At 34.6% G+C, this 20,703-nt stretch overlaps 3 protein-coding genes across 3 annotated transcripts; 2 read left to right on the top strand and 1 right to left on the bottom strand.

Moving 5' to 3' along the window:
- Positions 1–2,681: 2,681 nt before the first annotated feature.
- LOC106672755 lies at positions 2,682–4,124 on the bottom strand. Its single transcript, XM_014404419.2, has one exon. The coding sequence runs from the start codon at positions 4,110–4,112 to the stop codon at positions 2,700–2,702; it is 1,413 nt and encodes a 470-aa protein (XP_014259905.1). The 5' UTR covers positions 4,113–4,124; the 3' UTR covers positions 2,682–2,699.
- Positions 4,125–4,375: 251 nt separating this feature from the next.
- On the top strand, positions 4,376–10,015 carry LOC106673232 (alpha-L-fucosidase). The gene is made up of 9 exons (XM_014405256.2): positions 4,376–5,012; positions 5,071–5,230; positions 6,510–6,616; positions 6,696–6,856; positions 7,146–7,347; positions 7,406–7,546; positions 9,358–9,523; positions 9,594–9,732; positions 9,794–10,015. The coding sequence occupies exons 1-9, from the start codon at positions 4,703–4,705 to the stop codon at positions 9,905–9,907; spliced, it is 1,500 nt and encodes a 499-aa protein (XP_014260742.1). The 5' UTR covers positions 4,376–4,702; the 3' UTR covers positions 9,908–10,015.
- A 5,055-nt stretch (positions 10,016–15,070) lies between these two features.
- LOC106673227 (exostosin-2) lies at positions 15,071–18,955 on the top strand. The gene is made up of 10 exons (XM_014405251.2): positions 15,071–15,720; positions 15,829–16,032; positions 16,097–16,274; positions 16,679–16,818; positions 16,886–17,111; positions 17,612–17,795; positions 17,854–18,020; positions 18,080–18,223; positions 18,280–18,408; positions 18,465–18,955. Exons 1-10 carry the CDS (start codon positions 15,203–15,205, stop codon positions 18,684–18,686), a joined length of 2,112 nt encoding a protein of 703 aa, XP_014260737.1. The 5' UTR covers positions 15,071–15,202; the 3' UTR covers positions 18,687–18,955.
- Positions 18,956–20,703: the final 1,748 nt, after the last annotated feature.

The following is a 20,703-nucleotide window of genomic DNA, read 5'->3' as shown; positions in this document are numbered from 1 at the left end:
ATTATTAATTAAATACAAATTCAATATTAATTATATTAAATTCACTAATTAATGTATTACAATTAATTAAGGTTTTTAGTTGAGATAAAAAAGTCAATGGCACGAGCGGGATTCTAACCCACGACCTTCGGCTTGATACGCTGCTACTCTAACCACCTGAGCTATCGTGACTTCGATCCACTCGGACACTAACTTCCGATCTCAACCCCACCTTTTGAATTTTTCCTCGTTTTTGCCATTTTCCTCCTTTTTTATCTCATCTCAAAACCTTAATTAATTGTAATATATTAATTGGCAAACGGACCACGAAATTAGTGAATTTAATTAATTAAAATGAAGTATACTTCACTAAAGCGCTTCGTGGCCATTTCATTTGTCGCCGAGTATCCAATCCGATTACATGACATTTGAAAAATGGCAAAAAAGAGGGAAAATTCAAAAAGGTGGGGTTGAGATGGGAAGTTAGTGTCCGAGTGGATCGAAGTCACGATAGCTCAGGTGGTTAGAGTAGCGGCGTATCAAGCCGAAGGTCGTGGGTTAGAATCCCGCTCGTGCCATTGACTTTTTTATCTCAACTAAAAACCTTAATTAATTGTAATTAATTATATTAATGATACAATATTTAATTTTCTAATAATAAAATTTGTTTAAACTGCATTACACACATATTTATTTTCAAACGATTATATTATAATATACAATCTTGAAATATAAGTAAGCTTGTTAATGTAGATTTTTAAAAATGAAAAACATGTTGATTTGGAATAATAACGTTTTTAAATTGTTAGGTTTAAGGAATTTAATATGATACTTTAAAAAACTTTGCATACAGCAGGTTGTAAGTAAATTGGTCTATAATTACAAATATTACTTTTATTACCACTTTTAAAAACTGGAACTATACAACTACTTTTACGAACTCAAGGAAAAATACCTGTAAATAGGTATATATTAAAAATTGAAACTACTCTTGACTGGTACTCTTGACATTATTTAATGCATTGACCACTGATACATCTTTTCTAGTCAAAAAGGTACGGCTATAACAGATCTGTGCTTTTGTACATTTACAAAAGCAATTGTGGTGTTAAAGGACATTTTCTTAGAATAATCCTCTTTTAAACTTAAGTTTCTATGGGTTATTCATTGCCGTTTGCAATGTTAGAAGTATTGACCACTTTTTCACTCACAAACATTCTGGATCAAGGTATGGTCTTGAAACAAAAAAGGCAAGTACAGTTGTTACTGTCAAGCTTTCAACCCATTTTATGGTCATCATCAGGGCAAAACAATCTTAATTATCTCTGAAGATTGACATATTTAAGTTTTTTACAGGTGATCTCAAATTTCCTTGAAGACCGACTCAGTCCTCACTTTGCCAAGGACTGAGTTGGTCTTCAATGAAATTTGAAATCATCTATTAAAAAAACCAATTAATTCTATAGACATATTGTAGACTGTTTCACCCTGATGAAGACCTTAAAATAAATCAAAAGTTTGGCATATATCAAGTGTATTTGTTTTTTTCATCCAGATTATCAGCAAGAAATACTAAAATATATAAATTTCTAAACATTTTTTACATATTAATATTACAATAGTTTGTTACCTTTGGTAGTAATTTGCTGACTGACGCTCAGTGGAGAAGGGGAGGGATTCTCGGGGAACCAATACTATAGTCGGGCGCCACACTATTTAATTCANTGGAACGGTGAATGCCGTTTTTTCCTTACTACCCTCCTCCATAGGGACTTGCCAGTAGGCGCTTTTAATATCCATGGAAGAGAGGAACCTTGCATCTCTAAGGCGGTCCAGAATATGGGTAACATATGGCAGAGGGTAAGCGTCCCTCTTGGTGACCGAATTAACCTTTCTGTAATCGACACAGAATCTATGGGTGCCGTCGGGTTTTTTGACGAGAACTACTGGCGAAGACCATGCACTTTTCGATGGCTCAATAATCCCCTCCTTCAACATCTCGTCAAGCTCGCTGTCTAGGATCTTCTGAATGGGCGGAGAAACGGGATAGTATCTTTGTTTAATAGGTCGATGTTCACCAGTGTCGATTACGTGAGTGACCTTCGAAGTACACCCGATCCTGGGGGAGCCTTTTAAATTCCACTGCTTCAGCACAGTCTTCAATCTGTACCGTTGGTCATCGGTCAAATCAGTCTCGTCTTTTAAGCATGTCTCCATCTTATCGATCGCATTTATGTTGTCTCCCATGTCCCTCTCATCATCCCCCTCGGAGAATGCTGGGGTAATCTTCATTTTGTTCCAAAAATCCATTCCCAAGATGATTGGGGTTGTCAGTCCTGGCACGATACAAAAGTTGATTAATTTCACTCGCGCTCCTAGTTTCACGGGCACCAGCGTACAACCCGATACATTCAAGGCTTCGCCATGGGCCACTGTCAAACATAATCCGGGTTCCGTATACATCTTCAGCCCTAACGTAGAAATTTGGTCCCAGAAAACTTTGCTCATCACGGACCGCGATGCTCCCGAATCCAAAAGACCAGAAACGATTAGTCCTAATATGTCTATTTTAACAAAGGGTCGAGGGTCGCGGCCCTTAGCATAAAGGTGGGGGAGGGAGCATAACCGTCGGCCACTCGCAGCTTCTCTTACCACCGCTAACCACTCCTCCCATTCTATCTTAGTTGTGAACTGACGTCTGGGAGCCAAGCCTCGTCCCCTTAGGCTTGACTCGCCTGACCGTTTCCCGGGACTGAACGGCAGGTTGGGCATTGTGACTTAAACATCTCTTTACGGCCGCAGCCGGTGCAAAACTGTCTCTTGGGGTCTGGGCAACGCCTGAACGCATGACCGTTGCCATCGCAGTTCCAACATCGGAACTCCGGCTTCGGCGGGTTATTGAGGGGGCAGACAGGTTCCTCAATAGCTTGGATGTTGACTTCTTGCCTTCGACGGGGGGGCGTGTATGCCAGGTCGGGTTCCAACGAATCTCTCGGCAAGGGGGGTGGCCGTTGGGCCGAGATCCTTCTCCTAGTTTCTTCTAGTTTCCTGCCTACGGCCACTAACTCATTCAAGCTTTCAATGTTCTGGAGGCTCAATCGTTCCAGGTAATAGGGCTGAAGATTCCCTCGCACAACCTGTAACATTTCCGACTGAGAGGGAAGCTGAGGGAGGCGATGGAAATAATTTTTCATTACCGCCACATAAAAACCAATAGATTCCGTTGGCCCTTGGGTCCTCCGACGGATTTCATCCCACAATCGGAAATGGTAGTCCGCTGGTTCGTACTCCGCTCGTAACTCGGCGACTAGTTCTTTCCAAGTACCGACTTCTCTCCTTACAGCTCTGTACCAAACCAATGCTTTTCCCCGGAATAGATCGAAGGCCGAATCGAAGAGGTCTCTTTCACTCACGTTCCTCGAGAGCATTAGTTCTTCGACTGTTTCAAGAAATGCATGGAGACTGAGTTCATCGTTCTCTCCAGAAAAATGAATTTTCCAATCTTTGGGAGGAATTTGTGTCTTCCGAAGTACTACAGAGGGCTCGACCGGAGTCTCGAACAAGACCCTGGCCGATCGAGGTTCCTCCGGGGTCCATTGAGTTGTGAATTCCTCTTTTCCTGATTCTCCTTCAGCACCCTCATCCTCTGGTCTCTGGGAGGTAGCTGAATGTTTATCCGGTTTGAACTGTCCTGTAAGTAGATCTTCTTCCTCGACAACCTTCTGGGGTGGTCCAACCGCAGAGGAAACATCCTCCATCCACTCCAAACACTCATCCAACAGCCTTGACTTCGTTCGTTTCTCCTCATCGGATCCGGAAGAAAGCCGTGACAAACGATTGGTCACGTGCTGTAACTTGGCATCTATTTTCCTGAAGTCCGCTGTATTACCCTTTAAGAACTCCTCGATTTTTGGTCTAAGGGTCTCAATTTTTCCCGAACATATGTTCAGTTCTTCTCCCGTATTCGAGGGAAGGTGTATGGGTGAGGCCAGTCTGCCTTCAGCTTCCAACTTAAGAAGCCTCCGTACCCTTTTACGCAACTCATCTACATCTGAATGCTCCGAAAAGGCCCCCCGGATAGACAGTTCGTATTCCAACTCGTCTCGGTTCAATCTATTTACGTCCATTTTCATGTTGTGTAGAGATAATTCNCAAACCGTAAGTCCCAAAATCGGGGAGGTGAACAGTCAGGGCGTAACAAGTTATAGTAATTAAATTCACTAATTTCGTGGTCCACTTGACCAATTTTTATCTCAACTAAAAACCTTAATTAATTGTGAGTTATAGTAATATTTTTGTTAAATTTCTTCAAGTAGTATTATGATTTCATTATTTTATCTTTTCCTGGTGTGTTCTTATACAACAACTATTGAGTTATCAATTTTCATTAATCATTGGATGATAAAGGCCTTAGTGTCTATTCCTGAGATTGCGTTAGTCTATTAAGATTTGTCGGGTGCCCTTTAGTAACTTCTTGATTTCTAAAACATACCGTTGTTAAAAATAAATAAATGATTATTTGTTTTTGAAAGGAGGTAGATTTGGAATTAACCGCGAGGATTATTATCAGCATTTATTTTTAGATTAGATATACCAATCATAATAAGATTTATCACAAAGTGATTAGTTTTGTTCTCTCTGTTGACTTAGTCAAACCGTATTCTTACTATAATTTAATAAAATCAATACATTTTAAGGAAGTGAACGGAAAACAAACCAGAAAATGAATATGATACTAGCACAAAGTGTAATTGTTCTTCTGAATTTATGTTTTTCAATGGCATTTCTATCAGCTGCAACTCCACCAACTTCAACTCCACCACCTACAACTCCACCACCTACAACTCCACCACCTACAACTGCATCACCTACAACTCCACCAACTATAACTCCACTACCATCAGGTTGGAATACAATTGATTCAAGACCATTGCCTGCTTGGTTTGATGACGCAAAAATTGGTGTTTTCATCCACTGGGGTGTATATTCGGTCCCCAGTTACCAATCCGAATGGTTTTGGATGGATTGGAAAGGTTTGGGAAATCAGTTGATTTAAATAAAAACAAGCGTAATAGACTTGATAATTTTTAGGCAATCCAAGTCCTAATAAGGAAGCGCAGAAAAAAATAGAAAAGTTTATCGAAAACAATTTTCGCCCTGGATTCACATATCAGGAGTTTGCAGAACAGTTCACAGCTGAATTTTTCAATGCGACACAATGGGCTGATTTAATTGAAAAATCAGGAGCCAAGTAAGTGACATAATTTTGTTTTTTTAATATTAATCCATATTTCAATTAACTATTCTATTTATGTAAGTTCTTGGCTTAGATGAAAAAGTTAGTGTCAAGAGCGGGATTCGAACCCACGACCTTCAGCTCAATACGCTGCTGCTCTAACCACTTGAGCTATCGTGACTTCAAGTGGTTAGACCAGCGGCGTATTGAGCTGAAGGCCATGGGTCGAATCCTAATTAACTGAAATAAGTAATTTGGTCAATTAGACCACTAAACATAAATGGATTAATAATTCATTCATATATTTATTTAGTAGTCATAACTGACCTATTAATTATTTTAATTAATTATACTTTTTATCTACGGTCTCACTTAAGAGGTCTTGGTTTATTTTCTTAAACTGACAATATTTTTATTTAATAAAAACTTTTAATTTTTAAGAGCATATTGAGAAGGAACTGAACACTAAAAATCACAATCATTTATATTATTTTAATATTTCTCATTATTAAACAAATATATATTTTTCCAATTTAACTAATGCATATAGAGAAATATAAATAAAAAACAAATGTGTCATATTGTTATAGAACGGTTTGGTTTTGTTTCTCAATTGGCCTCAACTCAGTTGATTTTTATTGGCCTCAATTTTAATCAGTGCACTTTTAATAATTAATGTCCTTCATTCCACAAATTGGCCGTATTATACAGGCCTTTAGATATAAGTAAAAGTGTCCTTTCCTGTTAGAAATAGGAGCCAAGACAGAAAAAAATTGTAATCATCTCTGATCATCATGGCCTGACTATTTTTGCAGTTTTGTTTTTTAAACCGTATTCTTTATGAATGAAATGACACAATAGACTTAATAACATCAAGAAAAACCCATTAGGAATATGCAATGTTGTACCAGACAGGCAAAGCCTGCAAACGATGTAAAACCAGAGGTGATCAGAGATAAGCAAGCTGCAAGTTTATCTCTATAAGTTCTTGAAGGACTTACCAAAATTTAAGAAAAAACAATTGTTTCTCCTTGCTGTCTACAGGTAATGAATATGAAATTCGGTTTTACCAAATATTTAAATCTGCCTATGCTAGCTGATCTGTCTGACACGTTTCAGCATTTTGTCATCTTTGGTAGAAACACTGAAGGTGGCAAAATGCCGAAACATGTCTGAAAGACCAACCCGGCAAAGATTGGTAACAATTAAATTGAACAAACATAACAAGCATATTTCATTTTTATAGTCTAGGCAGTATACATTATTTTAATTCATATTAATATAATTTTTGTAGGTATGTATTGCTTACAAGTAAACACCATGATGGATATGCTCTTTGGCCATCGAAATATTCTTACAGTTGGAACTCTGTTGATGTTGGGCCACACAGAGATATTGTTGGTAGGGTTGTTGTTTCTTAAATGGATTCAATAATTTACACCTGTTGGAGCTACATATGTGCAATAATTTAATTTATTAGGGGAATTGGCAGAAGCGATCAAAGTAAAAACAGATATACGTTTTGGATTGTACCATTCATTGTATGAATGGTTCAATCCTCTTTGGATGTCTGACAAAGCTAACCACTTCAGAACAGACGATTTTGTTGTTAATAAAGTTTACCCTGAGATGAAAGAATTGGTAAGTCAATTTTATTTTTTATTTTATTTGGTTGAGAATTTTACTAGCTGTAATAACCAAAAGGTACTGTAATTATTAAAAAAGTTTGAAAAAAGTTTCATTTTTTAATATATAACTGTGTTGAGAGATGTTTTATTGCTCAATGTTTTTAGGCGAGTGTCTTTTATTTTATCTTTTAAGATGAAGGTGCAATTGAAAATTTAAGTTAAACATTGCAAAGTTGATCTTTTGGTTTTTATAATTGTACCATGATAAAATAAAAGTTTCCACAAGTTTAATAATTTATCAGGTCAATAAATACCAACCAGAAATATTCTGGTCTGATGGTGAATGGGAAGCTAGTGCTGATTACTGGAAGTCGATTGAGTTTTTGACCTGGCTATACAACGAGAGTCCCGTTAAAGACACTGTAGTTGTAAATGATAGATGGGGCCATGATACGCTTTGCAAACATGGTGGTTACTATACTTGCAAGGACAGGTACAACCCAGGTGAATACTTTCTATAAATTAAAAATCCTTTGAAATAATTACAAAATTTTTTTGTAAGGGACATTGCAAAACCACAAATGGGAAAATGCCATGACGATCGATTCTAGCACCTGGGGCTACAACAGAGTGTCTAACATAGATGACTATTTAACACCACAAGACCTGATTGACACTTTAGTATCTACAGTCGCATGTGGAGGTAATATCAACAATCTATCTTAAGTGTGGTATAACCCTTTGTGGGCCTGGCCTCTGCAATAAGTCTATGCTAAAGCTCCAGCAGCTGCCTTCCAGTTGCAAGCTCCTAGAATAATATTCCATCATTGCATACATCATCAAGCTACCTAAGCTTAGGCATTGTCCATTTTCTTTTCTGGCACTTCCCGCTCCTCCATCCCCATATGACCGGCCAAGCCTTAATGTTGATAACTTTATTACATTTAACTTGGACTTATAAAAAACAAAACCCAAAGGGGTTGAAATTAAAATGAGTTACTATGAAAATTAACATAGAAAATAATCTATTATATTTAGCGGTCTGATTGACTAAATTACTTCTTTCAATTTATTAATCTTTTTATGTAAGGTGTTGGTTGAAATGAATATAGAAAATAATAATTACTGAGTAACTTTAAACTGGTTAAATAGATTCTGTTTGGATGGAGAGGAGGTGCTTACGTGTAGGAGATGTTTAAAAGAGCAGTATTGTGGATAGTTAGAGGGAGGAAGTTCCAGAATTTTGGTGCTCGGGCAAAGTAAGACCATTTAACGGTGCATATTTTATGCCGGGGTAGGATTAGGTGACAGGGAGAAGACCGGGTATTACAGGAGTGGAAAGAAGATTGAATCGCATGGACATAATGTAATGCGGGCTATGGGTGTTAATGGCCCGGTAAAGGAAAGGAATGAAGGAAATACAGACTTCGGGAAGAGGGGTAGAATCAGGATGCTGACCCTCGGGGGATGTTGAATATAAACCTGGCACAATTCATTAATCTTTTTAGGCTCTTATTTTGCTGCCCCAAAAGCCAACCGTAAGCAACACAGTTGTATTGAAGAAGGGGAAAATGAGGGAGAAGACCAGGAGTTTACACATGGAAAATGGTAGGAGGAACCAGGACAGGTAACATTGGATGAGGGCAGCAATATAACGATGGAAAATCTGAGAAATGTGATGGTGCCAGGAGAAGTTTTGTTCAAACCCAGCTTAATCTTTACTGCATTTACAACATTCGCTTCTTTGCACAGATTATAAACCTCCTTATTTGATCTTTTTCACCATTCAGCCCTTTCTTTTTACTTTCTTTCATTTCTTGGAAGAATTTTTTTTTTTTTTTTTTTTTTTAAGAGGATACCAGGGATTGGAGGAGTTCCCTCCTGAGCACTACAGCTTATTGTACTTTATCCCTGGCTCCATTTTTTTTTTTTGGGGGGGGGGGGCTTGCAACACAAATGTGAACTTGAGCCCCCGTAGTGCTGGTGTTCTTACATCGAAGAAACTCATTTTTGAAGGGGGTTGGGACCAAATTCGGGGTCGCTGAGATCTGATCCCGCCCCTTCCATAGATGAGTGCTGTGTCAATTTCTTTCAATTGTGGCCACCGGTACCCTTAAGTGTCAGAAAAAGTCCAGAGGCGACGGTGAGGATCGAACCCACGACCACGGGATCTACTAGCCGAGAGTCTGACGCCTTAACCACTCGGCTACCGCAGCCCCCCTGTCTTGGGGATGGTCTACATTTAAGAAGCATATGTCAGTACTGAGCAGATGAGGGTTTTATAAAGCCTGATTTTAGTGCTTTTCATATATTTTGAAAGGCTAAAATGGCTCGTATTAACAGCTATGATTCTCCAAATCTTTTCAGAAATGTTATTACACGATTGATATCAAGCCACTTATTTATATTCATAAATGATTTTGGCTGATTTTTGTGTGGATTTTGCATTTTCTTTGTACAACAATTACACATAGTTTTGATATTTTTCTTAAAACGATTTTAATTTGATTATAGGAAACATGGTAATGAACGTTGGACCTGCCAAAGATGGAACAATAAATCCAATTTTTCAAGAAAGGCTCCTCCAGGTTGGAAGTTGGTTAAGAATAAATGGTGAAGCCATTTATGGGTCGAAGCCCTGGAACAAATGCCAAAATGATACAGTTGTACCTTATGTTTGGTAATTTATTCAAAATGACATCTCTTACATAAATTGTCTTGGATGTAAGATTAATTCGATTTTCTTGAAGGTATACGTCTGCTTCTGATGATGGTGCATTGTATGCTATAATGCTGAGATGGCCAAAAACGAATATGCTTTACTTAGGGTGTGTCAATAGCACTCAAAAAGTCCAAGTCACCATGTTGGGATTTAAACAACAACTACCAGTAAATTGATATTACTATTTTTATCCAATAATTTTGTATTTAATATAAATTTATATTTCAGACATCTGCCGGCAGACTAATGAAAATAAGTCTACCTGACAAATCACTAATATCCTGGGAATGGGGTTGGGTACTGAAAATCGAAATTCAAGGATATAAAGTGTACAATCTTTAACTCATAATAATACGAATATATCGACTATAAACTAATTCAGTAGTTATCAACAATGTTTATTGAATTTAAATAAAAACAAATAATAAAACAATATATTTGTAAAAACAATTGTTTGCCTCTCCTTAACTGTTAATATGTATAATGTGTGTATGTTGCTCCTTCTTCCTCCACTTCTGAATTTGCTTTTATCACTTTCTCATTTTCATTAGTTGGTTCTCTGACATCTTTTCAATAAAAATCATTTAAGAATATATTGTATGTCCAAAGTCCAAAATATAATAAGAAATAATTAATAAAATATAATTTAAACAAATGGTAGTTAAATATTGTCCAAAGAAATTGTTGTGCTGTGTTTGTGATAGTGCGTCTTTCTGTTTGCAGTATAGTGTTGAAATGTGAATTATAAAATAAAATTATACAAAAATGACATTAGTATGCCTTGCCAATTTGGCTTCAGGCCCATGCATTCTGCATGCAAAATTCTGGATATAATTCGCCATAATTTTAATGTGAAAAAGCATGTGGGAATGGTATTTATTGAAATGAGAAAGTGTTTGGCACTTAAATTCATTGTCCATTTCCTAAGTACTTTACACATTTAATTAATATTTATCTAGCCAACAGGAAAGTCCATGTACAGATTAATGACATAAAGTCACCTTTATACACTTTTATGAAGTATAAGAGCTGGGGTCTCCCAAGGAATCGTATAATATATAATATAATTATTCAGAAATCGTGAGATGCGGTCTGGTGTGATGTAGGTTTCAGAAAAACATTTTCTTTATCGTGCCAACATTTCAATCTTTATTGAGATCATCTTCAGGGCAAAGATGAACCTGGGCACGATAAAGAAAATGTTTTTCTGAAACCTACATCACACCAGACCGCATCTCACGATTTCTGAATAATCTTCGACTAATGGTCACTAATCACCACACATGTAATATGTTTTGTTTTTCTTTGTATGAGGGTATTTCAACTATGAGGTTATATGAACCGTCAGGGAAAAAAGCTCATTTGTAAGTAGTCGTGTTCAAATGCAGAACCAGTGGATTCGAACCCAGGACCTTCACCTTACAGTGATGAGCGCCAGGTCAATGCCTAAATCGTTGAGGCTATTGATGTCCTAACTTAATGTTTTTATAAATGACCTTTGCTAATGATACGGCTTTTATAAGAGTCCCATATAGGGTTGATTCTATCTGTAGAGAATTATCAGTAACTATAGATAGATGTTTTAAGTATTTTGAAAAAGGAGAGTCACATCTAATGGTAGCAAGACTGAGGCAATACCACACATGGTCAATCATAATAAATAACTCGCCTATACCACAGTCTAAGACTGTTAAATACCTTGGATCTGGATTCCAGATTTAACTTTAGATAACAATTTTTAAAAAAATTCTCAAAAGCAAGGATTTTAGGAGCCTAAATATGGATGGTCAAAATAAAGACTTATTTATGAACTATACCTACATCCATTAACAACTTACGGTACTCCCATTTGGGGAAATATGTCTAAATCAAATTATGCTAAGCTCCAGGTTGTACAAATTACTACTTTAAGAATTATTGGTCGGTTTCCACGTTGGAATCCGATAGACTACAAGCATGTAACCGTAAACATACCTAGTTTACAGAGCACTTCTCAATTTTTATAATCATGCCATTAATAGAAAATTTGTACATAAACAAAATTTTTTAATTTATAATAGGGATGACTTGAACTACTCTATTTTACTTTACTCTACTAAATATTTATATATACATACGGATCAAACATCCTTTTATAAAGAATATAAATACAAAGTTATAAACTATTTAAGTAGCAGATAAAAAAATTGATAAAATAACAAAAACAAAACCACAACAAACATTAATAATAATAATAATAAACAATTATCTATATTTATATATTTTATATAATACAACTATATTTATTTCAAAATACTCATTATGGCCTTTAATATATGTTTAAATGTATTAAAATTTAGATGAAAAAAATCATATTTTGGGCATATCTTATTTCCTTCTCTCATTATTCTATTTATTGGTGAACAAAATATGTAATATGTTTTAGAAAAGAGTACACTAAACCTAGATGAATGCCTGGTAGCATGTATTGGGGCATTGTAATTGATGAAATGAGGTCAGCACAATTTAGTTGCCCAGTGATTATATGGTAAAGAAATAATAGATCAAAAAATGCTTTTTGTCAGTTAGCACGCTATAAAGAGACAAAGGCAGTTCTGAGGATGAACAGAGAGGAAACCAAAAATGAAGGATTCTAATAAATTTATTTTGAACTTTATCTAAAAATTCAGAATAAGAAAAAAAGTGCGGATTCAGTAAAACAGTAAAAAATTCAAGGATAGGGCAAATGAGAGTTTTGTACAATGTCAATGATGAACTGGGATTACAAAAATTACGAGTGTTTCTCATAACCACACTCAGAATTTTAGGAGCTTTTTTTATTAACACTGATAATATACTCCTTAAATTACAATTTGCAGAGTCAAGATACCCAGATTTGACACAGGATACTCTGTTTAGTGAGGTATTATTGAGAAAAAAATTATATATTTCAATTTTGACCATTTATACAATACGAGAAAAAAAAATTTACAACCAAATAAAGAAAGTTAGATTTTATTTCCCCTCTTGCTAAGGATTGTTAAGTTCTGTTAAGTTTCTTATAACATTCACTTAAATGTTATAAGTGTGTCATTACTCATATGTAACTATTCATTGGGCTTGGTAGTATTAATTAGTATTTTTCATTTTATTTTTTTTTTCACTTTTATTACCCATAGTTAATTAACTCCTGATTATTAGACGGATTATTATCCATGTTGTATTTTACTTTTGTACTACGTATCTGATTTTTGTATAAAATGAAAATGAATTAAATTATATTATTAAAAATATATTACAATACTATTACAGGTATAAAAGACTATTGTTTGAAAAATTATTAAAAAAATGAAAATAATTTTTTTTTTATTTTTTTTTTTATTACAATCTGCAATTATTATTTACAACATGTAATTTGCGGATACATGAACAACTATATATATGTACAACTATTTACATTGAGGGGAGAAAATAGTCAGTGCTATCCTCCCTCTTCACTTTGTTTTTTTTTTTCAGTTCACTCGGAAAGGAGGTCGCGGGGCCATTTCCTCTTAAGACGCCTTATGGGGTTGTAGAGATGGGTTCTATCGGACAGGGCTTGGGCAAGACTATTTGGATGGTGGGAGAGTTTTTTGTGAAAGTTGGTAAATTTTTGGGGAATAAATNGACGGTTTTCGGAGGGAGTGACATAGGAAGGGGAGATATAAGGAATTCGTCAATATCTGCTTCCATTGAAACATTGCCGGGCTCGGGATGAGGAGTGAAGGTTTCTTGGAGATGTCGAGCAAATGTATCGGCTTTTTCTTGGTTGGATTTGGCCCATGATCCATCTTCTCGACGGAGGGGAAAGGATGGGAAGTGGTGTTTTAGGATTCTTCTCGTTGCTGCCCAGAGTGATTTATTAGAGGTCGTAAGGTTGGATAGGTAGGAGTCAAAAGCTTTGCTCCGGTAGATTTGTAATTCTTTTTTAGCTAAACGGGATAATTTATTAAAGGAAAGGTGTGTCTGCCAATGTACCTGATTTAACCGATTTCTATATTAAATAATGTGTAAATACATCTTAAGACTTTGTCCATTAGTTGATTTGTTGTGTATGATATTCATTGTACTCGAATATTTATATTATTATGTTTCCATTTATTTATTGTTCTCATGTACCCGCTTCTAATGTTGTGTTTAATAACTTTCTTAAATAATATGATCAACTGTCCATAATTAATCAATTTGCTAAATTTCCATGTTCCATGGTGTAACACTAGACAAAAAATATTAATCTAATTATTTAAAATTTAGTCTGATTCCTTGACTCGTGGAAAAGAGTAATAAACTCCCTTTACATTGTGACACTTTTTATCTTTCCTTAAATCAATTTAAACGTTTTTTTTAAATATTCATGATGGCAATTGAGTTTGATTTTTTAAAATATATTTCTGTTGTTTTCATTAAATTTTATCATTCCTTGCCGCTTCCTTTATATTTGTATATATTTCTGATTTAATCAAATTTTTATAATTCATTCTCACTTGCTTTATTTGTTTATATATTTCTGTTGTTCAATTAAATTTTTATTATTCCTGTATATTTTTTTATATACCTATGTTGTTTAATTATATTTTAATCATTCCTTCTTACTTCCTTTATATTTGTTTATATATTTCTGTTATTTAATTATATTTTTATCATTCCTTCTCACTTCCATTATATTTGTTTATATATTTCTGAAGTTTAATCAAATTGTTATAATTCATTCTCACTTCCTTTATTTGTTTATATATTTCTATTGTTCAATTAAATTTTTATTATTCCTGCTCATTTCCTATATATTTTTTTATATACTTATGTTGTTTAATTATATTTTTATCATTCCTTCTCACTTCCTTTATATTTCTTCATATACTTCTGTTGTTTAATTAAATTTTTATCATTCCTTCTCACTTACTTTATATTTGTTTATCTATTTCTGATGTTTAATTAAATTTTTTATCATTCCTTCTTACTTCCTTTATATTTGTTTGTATATTTCTGTTGTTTAATTAATTTTTATCATTTGTTCCCATTGCCTTTATATTTGTTTATATATTTCTGCTGTTTAATTAAATTTTTATCATTTCTTATTTTCTCACTTCTTTTATGTTTTATACACATGGGCATGCTTACAATATTGTATTTGTGTTTGCTATGTTGAATATGCCCATATTTTCATTTATTGTTATATGTATATTATTGTTTATGTATAGTTTTAACTCTTGTAGAACTTGTAAGTGGGTGTATTTACTTTTATAAATAAATATCTTTATTGTTTTGTTTAATACCTGTGAATTTTTTTAAAAAATTTTCTCCTAAACTACGTAAAAACGGTTCAATAATGCCCTGGTGCCAACTGAATACAACTATGTAAATAAATATTGTAAATCAAAAATTATATGCAATAAAAATTCATAAATGCATCACACACGTTAATCTATGAAGGGGATATTTCAGTGGGGGATTGGTAGTGGGGCTCACTGAGTAGTAGAAAATTAATAACTCCCAGAGTCCCAGTATCAGTCAAGTGTCAACTCTGGTGTTTACAGTACCAAAATGTAATTTATACAGATTTTTTTCAAAGACAGAAGTCTTATGGATGCGATTTAATGTTGTACTTTATATTCGTAAACCATGGGGGCCAAGGGTTTTCCATCTCTTACCAATTACAAGAGGTTTTTTGTTGTTTTATTCGCCGTTTTGGTTGTATCTATCATAGCTATTTTAATCGGCCTGGTCAACGTTTTTACAAGAGGGTTTTACTCAATTGACTCCAGCTATGAGAGTCTTAATTTGAACGAACTGGACAGGATCCAGGAGGTGATGGTGCCATCGGACACTGTCGTGTCGAGTGGGCCGTTTCCTAAATGCAGCTACTATGACTGCTTCAACATTTACAAGTGCGGTCACAAAGGCTCATCCAACATCCTGGTCTATGTGTATCCACTGAAAAAGTACATAAATGAAAAAGGTGCACCGATCGGCAGCCAGATGTCGAAAGAGTTTTACACCCTGTTGGATACGATTGTTAAAAGTAGATATTACACGCCAAACCCAGAAGAAGCTTGTGTTTTTGTCGTCTCAATCGACACGCTTAATCAGAATAGGTTCAAAACAAAAGAGACTTCACAAGCTCTAGCCTTATTGCCGTAGTAAGTATTCATTAATTTACACATTGGATTGTACTACACTTGGTTTTTGACCGATTGATTCCTCAATGTTATATTGCTCATTTAATTAATTAGTGGATTGTATTTTAGCTGGCACAATGGGGACAACCACATCGTATTCAATATGATTTCTGGTGTGGCACCAGATTTTAACACTGTGGTAGATCTTGCCCTAGGTAACGCCATAGTCGCAGGTGCCGGATTTGACACGTGGACTTACAGAATTGGGTTTGACATCTCGATCCCAGTTTTCAGCCCATTATCAAACAATATAAAGCAGCACAACTACAAACGGTAATTCCTTTAAAATTTCTATCCAATGCGATACAATTTTAACTTTTGCTTACATAACATGCAGAAAATGGCTGGTAATTAGCTCTCAGCTTAATATACATCCAGAGTACACTGCAGAATTAATGGAGATAGCGGCAAATAATCCAAAACTTCTTGTTCTCGAAGCTTGTGATGGAGAAATTAACTCAACATTAAGATGCAGTGGAGATAAAAGGACATATCATTATCCTCATATATTACAAGTAACACATCAGATTTTTTTTTTTTTTACCCTATAAATAAACCAGGTTATGCCAATTTTTGAAACATTTATGATGTTCTTATGGAGGTTGGCACACCCTGCTCGTGGTGAAGTGTCGTTTCCATTGAATTCGAGATGCCAACTGCACCCATAGGCTTCTTTTTTTTATTTTCCTGTTGAGGTGTGGTTAACTTGTTAAGGCAGATAATTTTTGAGAGATTTTGTAGAAATGAGAGCTTCATGCCACCAAACAACTCACTGATGATGCCTCCATGGCTTCATTCACAGTGAACATGTTAAATAATATATTCTAACAAAAAATATCTTAAATTATAAATTTTCATTTAGTTAGAAATACTTTTTTTAACTGTAGAAAACATTGGATATTATTAATAATTTTTTTAGAGGGGAGAATTTTGCTTGGTTATGAGGGGCGCAAGGCTAAGCCAACCATCACTGATTGATGCCATGGCTGCTGGGTGTATTCCGATAGTCAGTGCTGACACGATCGTGATGCCATTCGCTGATGTTCTTGATTGGAGAAGGTGGTCTAAAGCACCTTCTTGATGGGTGAATTTTTTTTCTTCAACTTTTAATTCTTTTATCCAACAGAGCCGCCATAATGCTCGGAGAGGCAGACCTTGGTTCACTTATGACAGTGGCAGAAGCTGTACCTTTAGAAAAAAGGCTTGAAATGAGTGAACAATGTAAGTGGCTTTATTCCAAGTATTTTTCATCCATGGAGACTATAACTATGACGACTCTGGACATTCTGAACGATAGGGTTTATCCACAAAATGCTAAAGTTTATGAAGACTGGAATAATCAACCGTTGAAGGTAATGGTCTACTTCTAAATAATCATGCAGATTTAGAATTGTATAAAAAAATCTTCTTTTAGATTTTATAATTTAAAAACTTAAGATCTTTTAGAAGTTTAATTAATTATTATGTAAGATTTGTACATTTGCTGGCTGTTTAACATTTCTGATCGCTATAGTTTGCTATAAAATTGCTCACTTTTTCTTTAGATGTGCCATCTTCAGTGAAACATGCAGCACATTGTAGATTGATCAGACCAGGATGATCAGCGGTGATATAACTACTAACAAATTTTCAAAATTTTGCACACCAGATAACGAAACCTATATAAATTCTTGTTTTAATATCACGCTTTTATAAATAATGAAGTTTTTTAAAACATGACTTCAATACAGGGATAATCAAACAACAAAACATTAGTTTTCCCATGGATCTTATAAAATTTAAAATTTAATTGCAAATTATTTTTAAATGTGTTATAACAGTTCTTATATAATAATATGATATTAATTTTTAGACGCCAATGAAATCACCGTTGTTCTTAGAAGTGACATCACCAAAATGGCAAGGGTTCACTGCTGTTGTGCTTACTTACGATCGTGTTGATAGTCTGTTTGGACTTATTCAGAAATTGGTTAAAGTCAATAGCCTTTCAAAAGTGTTAGTTATCTGGAACAACCAGAGAAAATCGCCCCCTCATTGTTAGTACATGCTCAAAAAAATTATAAAACGTTTGTCCTAATACTTATTGTTTTACAGTCTCACTCTGGCCCAAAGTGTCAAAGCCGTTAAAAGTAATTCAGACCAAAGCGAATAAATTATCAAATCGGTTTTACCCTTATGAAGAAATCGAAACCGAGGCAATACTTACAATAGACGATGATATTGTTATGTTAACAGCAGATGAATTGGAATTTGGATACGAAGTATTGTTTTTGTTTATTCTAATTTGACTATAGAATTGATTAAAAGTTTAATTTCATAGGTTTGGAGAGAATTTCCAGATAGGATAGTTGGTTTTCCTTCCAGAGTGCATGTCTGGGATAATGTGACTAACAGATGGAAGTACGAGTCAGAATGGACTAATCAAATATCAATGGTTCTTACTGGTGCCGCTTTTCACCATAAGGTACCATAATTATACTTTAATCATCATTTCTATATTAATATTCTGTTCATTTTAAGTATTGGAGCTACATGTATACGACTTCAATGCCTGGCAACATTAAAGAGTGGGTCGACGAGCACATGAATTGTGAAGACATCGCAATGAATTTTCTCGTTGCAAATGTTACAAATAAAGCCCCGATCAAGGTAAGAATTGACACTTTTAAAAAATTCTATAAAATAATTAATTTTTTATTTTAAAGGTCACCCCTAGGAAAAAATTTAAATGCCCAGAGTGTGTGAATAACGAAATGCTCAGCGCCGATTTGAACCATATGATCGAGAGATCAAACTGTATAGACAGGTTTGCTACCATTTACGGCAGAATGCCTCTGAGATCTGTCGAGTTTCGAGCCGATCCTGTTCTCTACAGAGATACATTCCCTGAAAAGCTCAAGTGGTTCAACAACATCGGAAGTCTTTAATTTATTACGCTCATGCGTTTGAAAAGCATGCTAGCTTTGAGAATTAATCTGTTAGTCATTATTTGTGATAATTATTACAAAAAAATGTACAATATATGAACTTTTAAAACCAAATTTGTTTATTGATTGTAATATATTATTGATAGACTGTATTATATTTAAGATGTACTTATTACATTGTTTTAAAAAATAATTATTTGTTAGCTCTTATTACGTAATGTAATATATAAATTATTAAGAAATATTGCCAAATGTTTTGATGTACAAGGATATTTTATAATAAAAATAGTTCAAATAACATAATTTTGTTTTACTTTGCATTACCTAATGACAAATGTTCTTAGGATGTAAAAAAAACTATATATTCGGAAGTGACAATTATGGCATTAAGAGGACATTTTGCGGTTAACCTTGGCCTGAATAGCTATAAGATCTATAGAGATAAGAGGATCCTCTCCTCTATGAAGACATCTGAAAACTCCAAAGATTTGAATACTTAAAAAAATATTTCCTATTTTAATTTGGCAGTATTAGAATTATTGCTACCAAGATACTGGAGGTTAAGAAGACGAGGCTCAGGTTGCCATCATGTCACATCTCAGAGATGATTGTTTGGCTTCAAACGGGCTCCGTAATCGATATTATACTGCTGTTGAGAACAAGCAACAATCTGAGTAAGTTAGAAATGTGAATGTCAATGTAAGGCAAAGACTTTCAAAAGTTGGATTACGTGTGAAACTTATTTCTGACAAGGCACAGAACAGCTCAGTTCATTTTTGCAAGAAATCAAATCAATTGGACTGAGCTAGATGGAACTAAAATCTTGTTTTTGGATGAGTCAAGTTTTTTTGTATGAGGTCTGATGGCCGAGATAGGGTTTGGAGAAGAAGTACCCTTGTGAGAGCAGTAGTGACGTGTAATCAAAACGCTTGGCATAATCAAATTTCCCTCCCATGAACCGGGCTTTATCAATGATGGGAAGGCAATAGTTAGTATAAGTAGTGTAATGAGAGTTGTCGGAATTTTTGGGTAGCGTTTAATTAACTTTTTCTATATTCACAGAGTAATTGAGTCAATCTGATTTAATGAGAACCATAAAACACCTTCTCACAGCTGCTCTACCATACAAGCAAGAGCATTCACGTGGAACTCTGCTTGTACAACAAAGTCGGAGTCATCAGTGTAGTTGGTAATAAGGCAGTTAGCATTTCTAAGGAACATCGTTTACAAATATTATAAACAAGAGTGGGCCAAGTAGCCTGCCTTGAGGAACACCCACGGTACTAATAGTTGGAGACAACAGTGTTTCTGGAAGTTCTACCATTCCTGGAGATATACAGAGATCCAAACTAGGACAAAGCTAACCATTTGGCTACTGTGATAACTTTTCTATTCTACAAATTGTTGTATACTTTTGTGGAGTAATGAACCTGCAATTTGAGCTTTTCCAATCATTTTAGCCTATTCCCGCATGTTTTCATTCTGTCATAAATGCTTCAGCTTCTTGCGATTATCAGTACTGTGCTTTTTTAAATTCATTAAGAAATTATTGAACAGTTTGTCTTTTAATTGTACTTCTGCACCTTTGCAAAATTTTAAAAAACAATCTTCTTCAAAAGGGTATTACTTCAGTGTTTATAGATAAGGTTAAACAGGGTTTTTTAGTCTTATTTCATAAATAAGCTTCATAGAATGAATATTCTTTTTTTGGTTGAACACATTTGTTAGATCGAAAATATATAAATATTTTCAATGGGTTAAGGTGTTTTAATCCATTAACAGCAAATAGACACAATGGTTTTTCACGTGCCTAATAAATCTATTGTTTTCCAAATTGTTATGCACTCTTGCACTTTATTATTATGCTGAGCTTGTGATTTTATATGTCTTTTCCATCTCTGGAACCATTGTCTTTAACGTTACAATAGTGGCAGTTCAATGTTGATAAATAGATTGTATATAAGGTGAACAAGTTTATAAATCTCTTGATATATCATGTTACTTAAACAAACTAGGT

This window comes from Cimex lectularius, unplaced genomic scaffold (genome assembly GCF_000648675.2).
Source record: "Cimex lectularius strain Harlan isolate CLEC.00 unplaced genomic scaffold, Clec_2.1 scaffold382, whole genome shotgun sequence".
NCBI classification, from domain to species: Eukaryota; Metazoa; Arthropoda; class Insecta; order Hemiptera; family Cimicidae; genus Cimex; species Cimex lectularius.
The sequence above is the reverse complement of the archived record's forward strand: the minus strand, read 5'-3'. Positions and strand labels throughout refer to the sequence as shown.